The following is a 15,854-nucleotide window of genomic DNA, read 5'->3' as shown; positions in this document are numbered from 1 at the left end:
ACAAAAGAAAATAAAAACTGAAATAAACCTAATCTAGAATACTGGAAAATAAAACTAAACTAAAATATAAATCTACATTGTGAAAGAGGAACCCTAGCGGCTCTCTGAATTATTGAATGCCTCCTCAAAGATTAGGATTAGCTCCCTATTTATAGAGTTAGGGAGGAAACCATAATGCATCAAGGGTGAAAAAGACATTTACAAAGTGTTTTAATGGACCTCAGGGCCTGATTCGTGAATTTCAGCAAGGGGGAAGGCGCTGGTGCGCCTTTCCCCGCCTCATCTCGTCGGAGTGTCTCGACGAGACGAGGGCCTGTCTCGATGAGACAGGTAATATCTCGACGAGACAGGTAATATCTCGACGAGACAGGTCCTAAATGGGGTGATTTTGCTCCGGCTTTTATCTGTTTTGGTCCCTAGGCTTCCGAAATATGCTCTAATGGTCCCTGGCGAATCCCAAAAGTGCTCCGACGGTCCCTAAATAATCCGGAAATGCTCCAATAGGCTCGGGTCTGGTTCGAAAATGCTCAAATAGGCCTAAAAACACCTGAAAACACAGAAAATGCCATAAATACCGGAAATTACTAATTTTAACTAAAAGGTAACAAAACGATACTAAAATTAAAAGGAAATAAAGTAAAAACGAACTAAAATGATCCTAAAAATACTATACAAATGGGAGCTATCATATGGCCCCAACACCAATACCATCCTCTATAAACCTCAGAGAAATCACGGTAATTACAAGTCTATTATCATGAATCATCCCCCCCACCAGACTGGGGAAGGATGGATGATAGATTAGGCTCCACCTTCTTCTTTTTCCTCTTATTCCTAGTCACCTCGGAGGTCGATGGAATCCCAAAGTCTACCTCTGCCACGGGACCTAACCTACTCTAACTCATCCTCGCCATATGACTCTACTTCCACCTCAGTCTAAGGACATGAACCATACTAGTCTTTGATGGACATACTAAGCCCACACATAAACACCTAAAGAATGGAGACGTAAAAAGAAAAAGCTGCACTAAATCGTAAACATTGAGGAGAAAGCCTGAAGAAAGCTGAAGAAGGGAGACGTAAAAAGAAGAATGAATGAGCAAACTAGGAAAAATTCAAATAATAAGAACTTATTTATAAGTGACCTCAAAAGTCTAATTGTCACTGCAATTTACGATGGAGACGTTCGAAGAAAAGTCATCACTATATTAGACACGCGCGTGACACGTACCCAAAGAGCGCCATTAAAAACATTATTAAAAGCAGCCGCTAAAACGCTCATGTGCACAACACATGGCTAATCCAAGTAATAACATTTTGCAGTCACTAGCCTTGAACAGATGCAAAAATTCCTGTCCACAGGAGTGCTCATCGCTCCCCCTCCCCCAAACCAACTCACACCTAATAGCTCGCCTCGACTGATCTAGGAGCTGATGAAGCATCTTGGATCGAAGGCCCACAAGTGGTTCCCCAACAGGAAATCAGGCCCACTAACAAAGCCGCATCCTTTTTCAAGCTACGGGTATAGAAATTATGCATCATCCCACGAGACGTGTTTATAAATAAAGGGATCCCATCCTACGGTAGAGGATCCACACTTTCTCTCTATAGCCTCTTTCTATATACAGTTATCTTACCATCGTTGAGCACTAACTTGATCGTCAGAGTATACCTGGGGACCATTCCCGCTGCTGGTACCACCGGTGGACTTGACATGACCTCTAGATCCCAACTTCTCATAGGGGAGTATCTAATTGTGCAAGAAACTACAAAGTATCCCATAAGGTTGAAGTTTAAGGAATATAAAACTAGTATTATGTAAATCAATTCAAAACGATAAAGAATGATGGTTTCATTGAATGATAAAAAAAAGGCTTAATAAAATCATTCGTCCCGTAAACTTAGTTCTAAAAGTTAATTACTCATTTGAATTTATAGTGTCTAGTTAATATTTGAACTTGCTTAAAATGATATATTAGTTACCTTAATTTGTTTAAAGTGATCTATTATCGAGGGTAATTAGATTCATGGTTGTTGAACTTTACTCATTTTCACGGTATGGTCATAAAATTTCAAAACGTAACATAAAAATTACTAAACTTTACACTTTCTAACATTATGATTATCAAACTTCAGTTAACGCTTAAAAATGACCATTGATGGTCTCAAGATAGAAAATTTCCAGAATTAATGATATTATAAGCAAGTTTAATTCTTTAACTTTATTATTTTGAGGTCCGTGTTGTTTAGTTAGGAGGAACAAATCTCAATAAATGGTGATTTTGAAAATAAAAAACGTGGTTCCATGACAAATTTGGTTGTAAACAACTTTAATTCTTGGAACTTGATATTTTGAGGTCGTTAACAGTCATTTTGAAGCGTCAGTTGAAGTTTATTGATATAATGTTAAAAATTGTTAAATTGATTGACTTTTATGTTACTTTGAAGTTTAGTGGTAATATCATGAAAATGAGTAAAGTTCAGTGGTCATGGGTGTAATTTACTTTTTATTAGTTTTAGAGTGATCTATTTAGCCCTTGCTTAAATTGATATACATTTCAATTTTTCCTAAATCAACTTGTTCCATCAAGTAGACTTCCATGTCATTTTAATAAGTTTATGAAGTTAATAGATACTTTATAAATTTAGAATGCCAATCATTTTTATTTTATACTAAGTTTATGAAGTTTCTAACATATTAAGAGCATCTCTAAGAGACTCTTAGTCTATTCTCTAAAAATAATATAAACAATTGGCTCTTAGTGGGGTAAATTACACCCATGGCCACTAAACTTTATCCATTTTCACATTATGACCACTAAACTTCATTTATTCCCGGTATGGCCACTGAACTTTATACTTTTTTAACACCGGTGGCCACTCAATTTTAACTAACTTCTCAAAATGACCGTTAACGACCTCAAAATGAAAATATTCAAGAATTAAAGTTGTTCAGAACGACATTTACCATGAAACCACATTTTTTATTTTCAAAAATCACATTTTTTGGAGCTTTCTCTCTCTAAAAATCCATTTTCTCTCTCCTAACCAAACAACACTCAAATGACCTCAAAACGAAAAATTTCAAGAATTAAAGTTCCTTACAATATCATTAACTCTTTGGATTTTTTTATTTTTAACCGTCAACGGTCGTTTTGAGATGTTAAGTGGCCACCGGTGTTAAAAAGTGTAAAGTTCAGTGGCCATACCAGAAAGAAATGAAATTCAGTGGCAATAATGTGAAAATGGATAAAGTTCAGTGGCCATGGGTGTAATTTACCCGCTCTTAGTGATATGAGTGACTAATATATATCATCTCAAACAATACTCATTATATTCACTCCTTATTTATTATTTTATCGTTAAAAAAATTTAAGTATGGTTATATTTACCAATAGCGAGATGATACTCTATAATAAATTATTAATAGAAAAATGAAATAAAGGACTATGAGTGGAGAAAAAAATCTTTAATCTTAATAACATTGGGGTGAGAAGATTCCTATAGTAATTTGAACAGTTATTAAGAGGCTGTTGAAATTGGTTTATAACTCGTTCTTGTCAACTCATTCTTCTCAAATTTTAAAGCTCAATTAAGAGGTTATTTGAGATGTTGTAAGCCTATAAAATAATGAAGAAAACCATTGCAAAGGTGAGTTGGGAATATGATGAATATGAAAGAAGATAATGATGGTGATGATTTCTTAAGGATGAAAAATGATTTTTTAGGATTGTATATTGTTTGATTTAAATTTTAACTTCTTAGTTGATATTATTAAGTTATACTAATATTGTAAGATTAATACTAAGGGAAAAAATGAACATTTTATAAAAAATTATATATGCAATATGAAATTCCTTGTAAACCGAATTTTATGATTTGATTCACGATTTATGAAATGAGAATTTCGATTTAAAAAGTAGAATCTCGATTGATATGCAAGCAATAAAGAGAAACATAGGATAGTAAGAGTGCACTTTTGATGAAGCTTGCCTTAGAGATTATGGAGGGAGGGAACATGACTTGCTGTGGGTTATCCTAGCTTTTGCATTTCTTGCCCATTTCAGAAAAGGAAACTCTTGTAAACTAATACGACACGTTTTCAGACAAGTTCCTGTAAATATTGAAAGTAGAAACATGTTTCTAGTTAAGAAACCATTTCTGCCAACAAATACAATCCAATTCCAAATCATATTACAAAGATGAAACATGTGTTGATGAATCAAAATTCAAAACAAAACAATAGCCTATGCAATACTCGAACTCTGTCCAATGATGCTGTGTCTTCTGAGCTAATGGATCATAATTTGGATGCAGTAGCAGAGAGAGCATGATTCACTAGCTCCCGTCTCAGGATCTTTCCTGCTGGATTTTTCGGAATAGCATTGATAAACGCTACTCGCCTTATTTTCTTGTACGGTGCAACCTGCATTATCCAACATAAACCATTAGCATATTCTGATACTGTATTATCTGTCAATTTCCCTAACACTTACACCTTCCATTTCAGGGCAAAGAAACACAAGCAAACCAGACAATTCATAAGCATACCTGTTTTGCAATGAAATCCATAACTTGAGCCTCTGTAAGATTGCTTCCTGCTTTCCTCACTACATACGCCATGGGAATTTGTCCGGCTTCTTCATCAGGGTATCTGCAACCATATAATGCAAATTAATATATATCTACCTCTTCGTTGAATCTCACAATTTACTTTTTCTAATGTTAAATTGGACTCTATGCATATCAGAATATTTTCTTCTTTGACTTGGGTAACACCCAGGAGATGCAATGGAATGGAAATTTTGGAAAATGAACAGACAGGTTATGTAAAGTGTGAGAAACAAGCATCAACAAAACAAATTGCCATGTACATCATACTACACCACCGAATTACTTATGATTATGATGTTTTCAGAATGTGCAACAGATGAAAAGGCAAGCCACTTACGGAACAACAGCAGCATCCTCAATTTCGGTATTGGAGTGAAGTAAGTGTTCCAGTTCAGCTGGAGGTACCTGCAAGCAAATATATTGCAAAGGAGTGAAATCATATACAATCTTCGTAACATCTGAAGATTATAAGAAATCAGAAGAATCGGGGTAATGTACTCACCTGATATGCCTTATATTTTATCAGTTCCTTTAATCTATCAACGATATAGATGAAGCCATTAGAATCAAAATAACAAATATCCCCAGTCTTTAACCAACCATCTGAATCCAAGGTTTCAGAAGTTGCTTTCTCGTCTCCTACATAACCTGCACTAACACCATCGGACCTCAGTAAAACAAAAAATATTGCAGGGCCTCATGTATTCCAACGCAGTGTGCTTATATGATCAATACACGAAAAGGCGAAAAGAGGAAGTAATGAACAGAACAGCCAATTGTTACCTTTCATGATTGTTGGTCCTCGCAACCAGAGCTCCCCTCGCTGGCCAGGAGGCAAGGCCTCTCCCGTTGAAGGATCAACAATCTTGGCTTCCATATCTTCACCCAAGCGTCCAACAGAACCATGCTGCTTTACTTCTTCCTCTGTTATTGTCCGAGTTGCCCCTCCTCCTGTCTCAGTCATCCCATACCCCTGTTGCAAAGAATATCAATCTCATCAACTCACCATCACTTTTCACTACATTCTCAAGTACCCAACTAAGAGCCGCTCATGCGGGGCTCGGCTCATTTACAGCCCTACAAACATATATAATGAGTCTGCAAAATGCAATAGGACACAGAACTCCTGCTCTTGCATACAGATTTGTGAAATAAAAGTTTTTTATCCATCATACTCTAACTGGATCGAAGCATACAATTGTACATTTTACTCGTATTAAATTGAATTCTAAAATATGGATTGGTGGACAAATACTTATCATTATCCTATAATTTGCACCTGAATTATAATAACCATTTATCACATCAGCAATGTTGTCAATGAACAAACAAATTCTATTATTAATCAAAATCAAGAGAAACTCGAAAATGAAGAAGCTTCAATGGAAGTTATTATATGTACCTGGGAAATTCCGATGTGGGGGAATTTTTCCTTGAACTTATCAGCAACATCCTTCCCAAGAGGAGCACCGCCGCATCCCAGATACAATAAGGAACTCAAATCATATTTTTTTGTCAACTCCGATTTCACGAAAGCCACGATCAGAGGCGGCGAAACTGGAATCAGATTCACCTTATACCTCTCCACGGCTTTCAACATTACTTCAAAATCAAACCTTTCAATCAACACAACCGTCTCCCCCTTGGAAGCAGCTCTAATCAGCATAGAAAACCCAAAAACGTGAAATAGAGGTAGCGTAAAGAGAGTTACTGCCGGAGTTTCCGGTTGATCCCCGCCCACCTCACCACGGTTGTTATCATATCCGGCAATTAACGCAATCAAATTCCGGTGAGTCAAACACACGCCTTTGACTTTTCCTGTCGTACCTGAAGAGTAAAGAATCGCAGCCGAATCTGATTGATTCACCTCAACTAATCCGCTTCCGTCAAATTCGGCGTCATCAGATTGGTTCAACAAGGAGAGAAACTCCGGCGAGTCAATGAGAATAGTCCCGAGAGGAAGAGCGGGGAGTTTATGAGCTGTTTGCGATGTGGCAAAGGCGATCTTAGGCTTGCAGAGTTGAATTTCATGGCTAACCTCGGAGTTAGAACTGAGAGGATTAGCCGGAGAAACCGTAACCCCGAGGGAAAGGAGAGAAAAGTAAAGAATCGGAACCTGAATAGAGGTAGGACAGAGGATAAAAGCGACATCGTTTGTGGATAGAGAGTAACGAGATTTAAGAGCGAGGGAGAGAGAACGAGTCTGAGTCAGAAACTGAGAATAGGTTAGGGAATCGCCGGTGGTAGAGTTAACAAGGAAAGTTCCGGCGGCGGCGTTGGCGGAGGAGGAAAGGAGGAGAGAGATAGCGAATTGAGAAACGGAAAGAGGTTGATGAAGCGGAGGAAGAGGAGTGGGTGGCCTTAAACTATGAAAAGTTTTGGTTTTGGGGCAAAAACCAGAAAGAGGATCGACAAAAGAGGAGGAATCAGTAGATTCAAGAGCTTGTGGTGCCATTGGAATGAATCAGATAAAAAGAAGACAAGGATACTGAAATTTTAGTAGAACGTCAGTCATACATATATATGTATATGGGCAGATAGGGCAAAGTCAAAATTGCAAAATGATAATATTACCATATTAGTGTTATTTTCCACATTTTCCACGAGTGTCGTCTCGTAGTTGCTGCCTTGAATGCTGTCAACATTTCAATTAGTTATGTCAGATATTCGCGATCTGCCAATAAAGGGTTAAATTACACTCATGCCACTTAACTTTCATTATTTTAATGCTGTGGTCACTGAACTTTAATTCTTTAACGGCATGGTTAATGGACTTTATAATTTTTAACATCAGAGATCACTCAATGCCTCAAAACGACCGTTGACGGTCTTAATATAAAAAATTCAAAGAGTAATGATATTATAAAGAATTTTAATTTTTGAAAATTTTCGTTTTGAGATCATTTAGGTGTTGTTTGGTTAGGAGATAGTGATTTTAGAGTGAGAAAACTAAAAAAAAAGATGATTTTGGAAAATAAAAAATGTGGTTTCATGATAAATATCGTTCTAAACAACTTTAATTCTTAAATATATTCAAGTCGTTAACTGTCATTTTGAGAAGTTAGTTAAATAACCGCCGATATTTAAAAGTGTAAAGTTCAGTGGTCACACCATTAAGAATTGAAATTCAGTGGCCATAATATGAAAATGTGTAAAGTTCAATGGTCATAAATGTAATTTACCTATTAAATTTGTGTTTAAGCGAATATAGTTATGAAAAAGTAAAAAAATAAATCTTATGAATTTTCAAACTATGTTAGTGTTAGCGATATTTTGCGAATATGCTAATTTCAACCTTGTCACGTGTGGTTAGGGTGCGGGCGTGCCAGAGAAATTATTTCTCAAAATATTAAAGACGGTTAAGTTTATGGAATTGCGCGCCAAAACTTGAAATCTTAAACGAAGCGATTGGCGAGGGACGCAGGGATTGAAAACGTCCCTCTTGGGTCTCTAGCGCCGTTATAAAAACTTTGCTAGATAAATTATTTTATTTAAGCTAATACGGGTAAATTGAAGACGAGAAAATAAAGGAATTTAAAGTGCGAAATTGACACAAGATTTGGTGAAAAATCGGTATTTTATTGATTGAATAAGTGTTTGAAACATGAAATTGGAAATGAATTACAATTGAAGTACTTCTATACTAAACATATAGCTAATTCAATTGGATTGAAATGCAATTAAAATACAAATTGGAATTCAACAACAAACTCGGAGCCACAATAGCTATCTCGGATTGAGGTTGAATTTTGGTGTCGGCGTGAGGTCCTTGGAGAGCTGCAATCGGTCGGGCCCGTACGGTATGTGCTTGGTGCAATGGCAAAACGTTGGTAGGCAAATGGGGCAGATTTAGACCTTAACTTCGGAAGGTTCGTTTGGGTGCTTAAGAATGCGAAATTGGACGAGTAAATAGTGTAAATTGAACTTCAGAATGTCAGGAACAACTTTGTATAAGAGATCGAAGGCTAAAACGGACTTTAAATAGACGTAATTGAGGATTGAAAATGACTGGACGAATCTGGAAAAATCTGGGCAGAATAGCTAAAAGAATTCGGGCTGGAAAGATCAGCTTGTAACTATAGTTTCTGGGTACGGAATTGGGAAATTAAACACACTAGATTGAAATTCAGGACGTTAGGAACAACTTTGTTGAAGGGATCGAAGGCAAAAAATAACGTTAAATGGACGGAATTTGACTTTGAAAAAGGTTGGACGAATCTGGAAAATTAATTTGAAAACAGAGCTTTGGCTAGGAATTGAGCAAATTAAAGGCTTGGAATGCTAAATTGAATTGGGAAACTCGAAAAGAGACTTGCATTAATGCTAAAGCAGATTAAAAGAGCTAGAAAGAGAGCTAAAAAAGGAAAGAGGAACTAAGAACTTGAAACTAAGAACTAGAAAAGAGAGAGAGCAAAGGGACCTTTAGAGAGGGGTTTGTGTTTGTGTTGAGTGTGATTTTTTATGAAGGGGAGGGGGTCTATTTATAGTATTTTGGAGTGGCATTTTGGTAATTTTTGAGTGGTATTTTGGTAATTAGTCACCAACTAACTTAACTAACTCCTTAACTTCCTCTAACTACCAATGCCACATCATCCCACTACCTCAACTTCCATTAACTTCCATTGACCAATTCCAACAGCTGCCGAAAGAGAGTTTACGCCCCGCGTATGTCCGACTACGCCCCGCGTAGTGCAGCTTCTAGAGTTGGCGCGTTTTGTTGATGGTGCATACTCGTGGCGTCTCTGGTGTCACCCTGCGTATTGGAGCTTCTGATCTTGGAACACTCTGCGGATGCGTCTTACGCGTGACGTATTGGCAAGTACGTCCCGCGTAAGAAAGTACGCCCCGCGTAACGTGAAGGACGCGCTGCGTATTTGAGTTTTTGACGTTGATTTCTTCGGACGCCTTGTTTACGCGCTGCGTATTGAGGACACGCCCCGCGTGGTGCCGGACTCTCTCATGGGTTGAAGGTTAGCTTACACGTGTATTTTTCATTATTTTCTAGACAAAAATAGAAACTATACCCTAAATTAAACATAAGCTTTCTATATACATAAAAATAAAATTTATTTTATTTTGGGCCAACAATTGCCCCCCTCTTTTGTGTATAAATTGACTAGAATTGAAAATTTGTACACAAAAGAATGTATTTAGGATTTTTTGAACCTTTTTTTTTTTTTTGGTGAAATTTCTTTTATTTTTGTTTTACCAATTGCATCAATCTCCTGGAGTCTTCGACTCCGTTTGAATAGGTTTTGAATGGTTTCTCGTTTGCTCGGACAACTTCCACGTCCTCTCCTTTCCAAAATAGAAGGAGTTGGTGCAAAGATGATGGGATGCATGAGTTGGAGTGAATCCAATCTCTTCCTAAAAGCGTTTGATAGCTTGCAGTTGAATTTACTACGAAGAAAGCAACCGTGGTGGTGTGAGAGCCAATGGTGAGCTCCAAAGGTAGGACACCGTATGTCTTCGTGATTTCTCCCGTGAAGGCTGAAACGGATGCCTCTGATGGGATTATGTCTTGCTCCGATTTGACTAGGGCCAAGACCGTCTTCATTGGTATGATGTTAACAGCTGATCCATTGTCGATGAGCACTCTGGATATTGTTTTGGCATCTATATAAGCCTTAACATATAAAGGTTTATTGTGGCGAGTCATCCTTGGAGTGGGCTTGTCAAAGTAAACCCTCCTCATGGCGTCTTCGACGGACGCCTTCGGTGTTGGATCTTCTCGCTCTTTGTGCTCGAGCTTAGGGGCTTCCTTCTTAGTGCCTTCACCTCTAAAATTTGAAGGTAATGTCAAAGAGGTGGTTGCACAATCTGTCTGGATGATGAAATCCCCCACACGGATTTGGATGCTCTTTTCTTGGTTTTTCCCTTTTTCTTTCGCATTATTAGAGTTAATGCTGGATGATTCCCTTTGACTATTTCTTTTCTTTGCCTCTCTTTTTCTTTCTTTTCTTTTCGCATTTTTTGAGAGAGGTCTTGGGAACTTCTTATGGTTGATTATCTGCCACTGGTCGATGGGTAACGTCTTTGGAGGCTTCACAAAACGTGGTAGCCGTTGCTGCGTATCTTTCTTCTTTGAGCCCTTCGAACTCTCCTTCGACTTAGATGTTGATGATATCGCCCTTGGTACCCAAACTCGCCGGGTCCTTGGGTTGGAACACTCTTTTCCCTTGCCCCCCCACACTAGTGAAGTGGCATTGATCATGTTGGCTACCGGGAATGGATCATCATCGATCAACATGCTTTCCTTCTTTTCCGGGAATTGGAGTATCCCGCGGTTTATCCTATCCTACACGGCATTTCTAAAACTAAAACAAGTTTGAGTATTATGGCTCCAGTTGTCGTGATACTTGCAATAGTCTCGTCCACGTATTTCTTCTTTAGCTGGAATCATATGTCTAGGTGGTAGTGTGATGAACTTTTCCTTCAACAAATAATCGAAGATTTCTTCCGTCTTTGAGACGTCGAAAGTGTACTGAGTGGTTGCACTCCTTTTGACTACGTCTGGTGTCTTAGGGTTCTTTAACAAACTGGGGCACGTCCGAGATCCGGTGTTTGCTAAATCGGCAATATCTACCTCATGTGTTTGCATATTTTCTTGATAGCTCCCCATAGTGCTCTTTTTCCGCCAATGATCCTCCTTCATCATCTTTTCGTACTCAGATACTTTAGCTACCAACTCGTAATAATCATGGAAGTCGATCCCTTGGAATTTCTTTCGGTTTTCGAATTCCAAGCCTCGTTGAGCAATTTTTACAAACTCGACTTCGGGAATGTTGATTCGACATCGATGTCGCATCTTCTTAAATCTATTAATGAAATTTTCAACCGGTTCCCCATATCGCTGCACTATATAGGAAAGTTCTGCCACACAGACCTCGGGCTCCGTTCGATAGAATTGGTTATGGAAAAGCCTTTCCATTTGTTCCCATCCATGAATGGACCCGGATGGCAAAGTGGTGTATCAAGAGAACGCTGGTCCTGTTAATGATCCTGGGAATAGGCGTAAGCGCAACATGTCGAAGTTCATAGCCATGCTCAAACCACTGCATTGAAAGGTGAAGCGTGCCACATGCTCTATGGTGGATTGCCCTTCCTCTCCTGAAAACAAGGTGAAATCAGGGACTCTAAAGTTGTGAGGTAAGGGATATAGTTGATCGTACTGCGGTGGATACGGTTTTTGGAACTCGGGTCGGTACACCTCTCTTACGGCTGGCCCATAAATCTCTTGGACGATGTTTCTTATGCGTTGGGCCTCTCCCAAGTTGTTGGCGGGCTCCATGCGTGTGTGCATCGTCCGTTGTGGGTGAAAGCTGGTTCCTCTCCCATTGCCCCCCATATTACGAGTATGGTTTTCCTCATAGTATTCGGCATGGTTACTAGGCCCGATATGAGACCTGAACTGTTGTTGAGGTGGTGGGACTTGAACGGGTTCTGGACTGATCCTATCACCGCGCTCATTAAACCTGAGGTTTTCTTCTCGAATTGGTGGAGGAGTATATCTCTCACCGGCGCCTGAGATCGGCGTTCCTTTTCCGTTGCCTGCCGGTCTTTGAGATGTTGACTTTTGTGAGAACAGCTCGGCATATTTTTTCGGGATTTTGTCGATTTCTCCGGTTAAATCGACAATCCTCTCCTCGAGAGCCGGAACCTTATTGGAATTGTTTACCACCTCATTGCTGGTTTTGAACAGGGTCTCATTGATAGCTTGCATTGCGTTGCATATAACCTCATGATTCTCTTTCATGGTTTGTGAAAATCCATGTAGGAATTGGCTGATTTGCTTCTCCATACTCGCTAATAGTGGTGTTATGTCGAATATGGGTGGGCCTTGAGGTGGTTGTTGGCTTGCACTTCCTCTATTATTCAGGGTCTCGGCTACAAAGCCTTCAGGCATTCCGGGCTCATTGTCATGATCTCAGTTCTGATTTTGACTCTCTTCGGATTCCGATGGAATCAGATCTTTTCCGGTGTTCTTCCTAGGCGGCATTCTCCGTGAATACTTATAAGTGAAAATGATGAAATTAAGTTAGTAATCTAATATTGAAAAAAGAAAGAACAAGAAAATAAACAAATGGAATAAAAGCAAAGCATAAAAGATAAGTGGAAAATAAAAAAATTTAAATAAATGTGAATCGGGTTATAAAGAAAAGTTTTGAAATTTTTGGCAAAGCCTAAATAAAAGTAGTTGGTCCCACTGGGCGTGCCAAAAATTGTTAGCGTTAGCTAATAAATTTTGGTATGGTAAAGTGGGGCGAGAAAAGTGCAATACGAGGTCCAAAAAAAAAATCATAAATTGTGTAAAAAAGAAAGTTTTAGGTTCTATATGCAATTTTTGGTAGCCTAAAAGAAAACAAAATGTCCCACTGGGCGTGCCAAAAATTATTAGCGATATTTTGCGAATATGCTAATTTCAACCTTGTCACGTGTGGTTAGGGTGCGGGCGTGCCAGAGAAATTATTTCTCAAAATATTAAAGACGGTTAAGTTTATGGAATTGCGCGCCAAAACTTGAAATCTTAAACGAAGCGATTGGCGAGGGACGCAGGGATTGAAAAAGTCCCTCTTGGGTCTCTAGCGCCGTTATAAAAACTTTGCTAGATAAATTATTTTATTTAAGCTAATGCGGGTAAATTGAAGACGATAAAATAAAGGAATTTAAAGTGCGAAATTGACACAAGATTTGGTGAAAAATCGGTATTTTATTGATTGAATAAGTGTTTGAAACATGAAATTGGAAATGAATTACAATTGAAGTACTTCTATACTAAACATATAGCTAATTCAATTGGATTGAAATGCAATTAAAATACAAATTGGAATTCAACAACAAACTCGGAGCCACAATAGCTATCTCGGATTGAGGTTGAATTTTGGTGTCGGCGTGAGGTCCTTGGAGAGCTGCAATCGGTCGGGCCCGTACGGTATGTGCTTGGTGCAATGGCAAAACGTTGGTAGGCAAATTGGGCAGATTTAGACCTTAACTTCGGGAGGTTCGTTTGGGTGCTTAAAAACGCGGAATTGGACGAGTAAATAGTGTAAATTGAACTTCAGAATGTCAGGAACAACTTTGTATAAGAGATCGAAGGCTAAAAGGGACTTTAAATAAACGTAATTGAGGATTGAAAATGACTGGACGAATCTGGAAAAATCTGGGCAGAATAGCTAAAAGAATTCGGGCTGGAAAGATCAGCTTGTAACTATAGTTTCTGGGTACGGAATTGGGAAATTAAACACACTAGATTGAAATTCAGGACGTTAGGAACAACTTTGTCGAAGGGATCGAAGGCAAAAAATAACGTTAAATGGACGGAATTTGGCTTTGAAAAAGGTTGGACGAATCTGGAAAATTAATTTGAAAACAGAGCTTTGGCTAGGAATTGAGCAAATTAAAGGCTTGGAATGCTAAATTGAATTGGAAAACTTGAAAAGAGACTTGAATTAATGCTAAAGCAGATTAAAAGAGCTAGAAAGAGAGCTAAAAAAGGAAAGAGGAACTAAGACTTGAAACTAAGAACTAGAAAAGAGAGAGAGCAAAGGGACCTTTAGAGAGGGGTTTGTGTTTGTGTTGAGTGTGATTTTTTATGAATGGAAGGGGGTCTATTTATAGTATTTTGGAGTGGCATTTTGGTAATTTTTGAGTGGTATTTTGGTAATTAGTCACCAACTAACTTAACTAACTCCTTAACTTCCTCCAACTACCAATGCCACATCATCCCACTACCTCAACTTCCATTAACTTCCATTGACCAATTCCAACAGCTGCCGAAAGAGAGTTTACGCCCCGCGTATGTCCGACTACGCCCCGCGTAGTGCAGCTTCTAGAGTTGGCGCGTTTTGTTGATGGTGCATACGCGTGGCGTCTCTGGTGTCACCCTGCGTATTGGAGCTTCTGATCTTGGAACACTCTGCGGATGCGTCTTACGCGTGACGTATTGGCAAGTACGTCCCGCGTAAGAAAGTACGCCCCGCGTAACGTGAAGGACGCGCTGCGTATTTGAGTTTTTGACGTTGATTTCTTCGGACGCCTTGTTTACGCGCTGCGTATTGAGGACACGCCCCGCGTGGTGCCGGACTCTCTCATGGGTTGAAGGTTAGCTTACACGTGTATTTTTCATTATTTTCTAGACAAAAATAGAAACTATACCCTAAATTAAACATAAGCTTTCTATATACATAAAAATAAAATTTATTTTATTTTGGGCCAACAGTTAGATATCCTTATGTTTAAACTGTTGTTAAAGACAATTAAAAATACGTTAAAAACATGATGATTTACCAATTTTCTCAAAAGGTGGAAGAGTAATTTTATCTTTTCAAAATCCCATCTGCTTCCTCGACATAAAACTCACTCACCAATCCACATATCGTGTTTTTTTTTTCAACCCACTTCACTCTCAACCTCCAAATCAGTTCCACCGCCCTCTTTCTCCCAAAACCAGCTTCATCGGCGATTACGGGTCAACATCTAACATCGAAGAGTCTTCCTCCTCTAGTTACGATTCATTGGTTCATTTTCCTTCTCTTTAATTACAGTTAGAGATCTCATAAAACGTAGAAAAAGATTAGATTAAGGTTCACTATGATAATTAGATTCAGTATATACAGTAAAACTGATATTTTGGTAAAAATCCCCCCTTTCTCATTCACATATTCACATATTTATACAAGTACAAAATCTTGTCCCACAAGGAAAAGGAAAAACCAAATTAGGAATTAACACTAATTAGGAATTAACACAAAAGGAAAACAATTCCTAATCTAATAATAAAAAGGAATTAACACTAATTAGGAATTAACACTAATTAGGAATTAACACCCCCCATCAAGTCGGAGCATGTAAGTCACAAATGCCCAACTTGCGCATTAAAAAATCAAACTGTGTTCGTCCTAAGGCTTTAGTAAAAATATCTGCTAATTGTACTTTTGTAGGCACATAGGACGGCGAAATAAGCCCGTCTTGAATTGCATCACGAACAAAATGACAATCAGGTTCAATATGTTTTGTTCGCTCATGAAAAACTGGATTTTTCGCAATGTAAATTGCAGATTGACTATCACAGAGTAAGCGCATACCCTTTGGATGATTAACCCCCAACTCCTTCAATAACTACTTAAGCCATTTCAACTCACACGTAGTAGCAGCCATCGACCGATATTCGGCCTCCGCAGAAGAGCGAGAAACCGTGTGCTATTTCTTCGTCTTCCAAGAAATTGGGGAATAAGCCAACA

The 15,854-nt window shown here is 38.5% G+C and overlaps 1 protein-coding gene across 1 annotated transcript; it reads right to left on the bottom strand.

The window, feature by feature from the left end:
• Window positions 1-4,061: 4,061 nt before the first annotated feature.
• Window positions 4,062-7,124, bottom strand: LOC136228941 (4-coumarate--CoA ligase-like 9). The gene is made up of 6 exons (XM_066017446.1): window positions 6,017-7,124; window positions 5,398-5,587; window positions 5,117-5,262; window positions 4,952-5,019; window positions 4,552-4,654; window positions 4,062-4,426 (listed from the first exon to the last, which is right to left on the bottom strand). Exons 1-6 carry the CDS (start codon window positions 7,067-7,069, stop codon window positions 4,301-4,303), a joined length of 1,686 nt encoding a protein of 561 aa, XP_065873518.1. The 5' UTR covers window positions 7,070-7,124; the 3' UTR covers window positions 4,062-4,300.
• Window positions 7,125-15,854: the final 8,730 nt, after the last annotated feature.

This window comes from Euphorbia lathyris, chromosome 1, assembly GCF_963576675.1.
Source record: "Euphorbia lathyris chromosome 1, ddEupLath1.1, whole genome shotgun sequence".
Taxonomy (NCBI): Eukaryota; Viridiplantae; Streptophyta; class Magnoliopsida; order Malpighiales; family Euphorbiaceae; genus Euphorbia; species Euphorbia lathyris.
The sequence above is the reverse complement of the archived record's forward strand: the minus strand, read 5'-3'. Positions and strand labels throughout refer to the sequence as shown.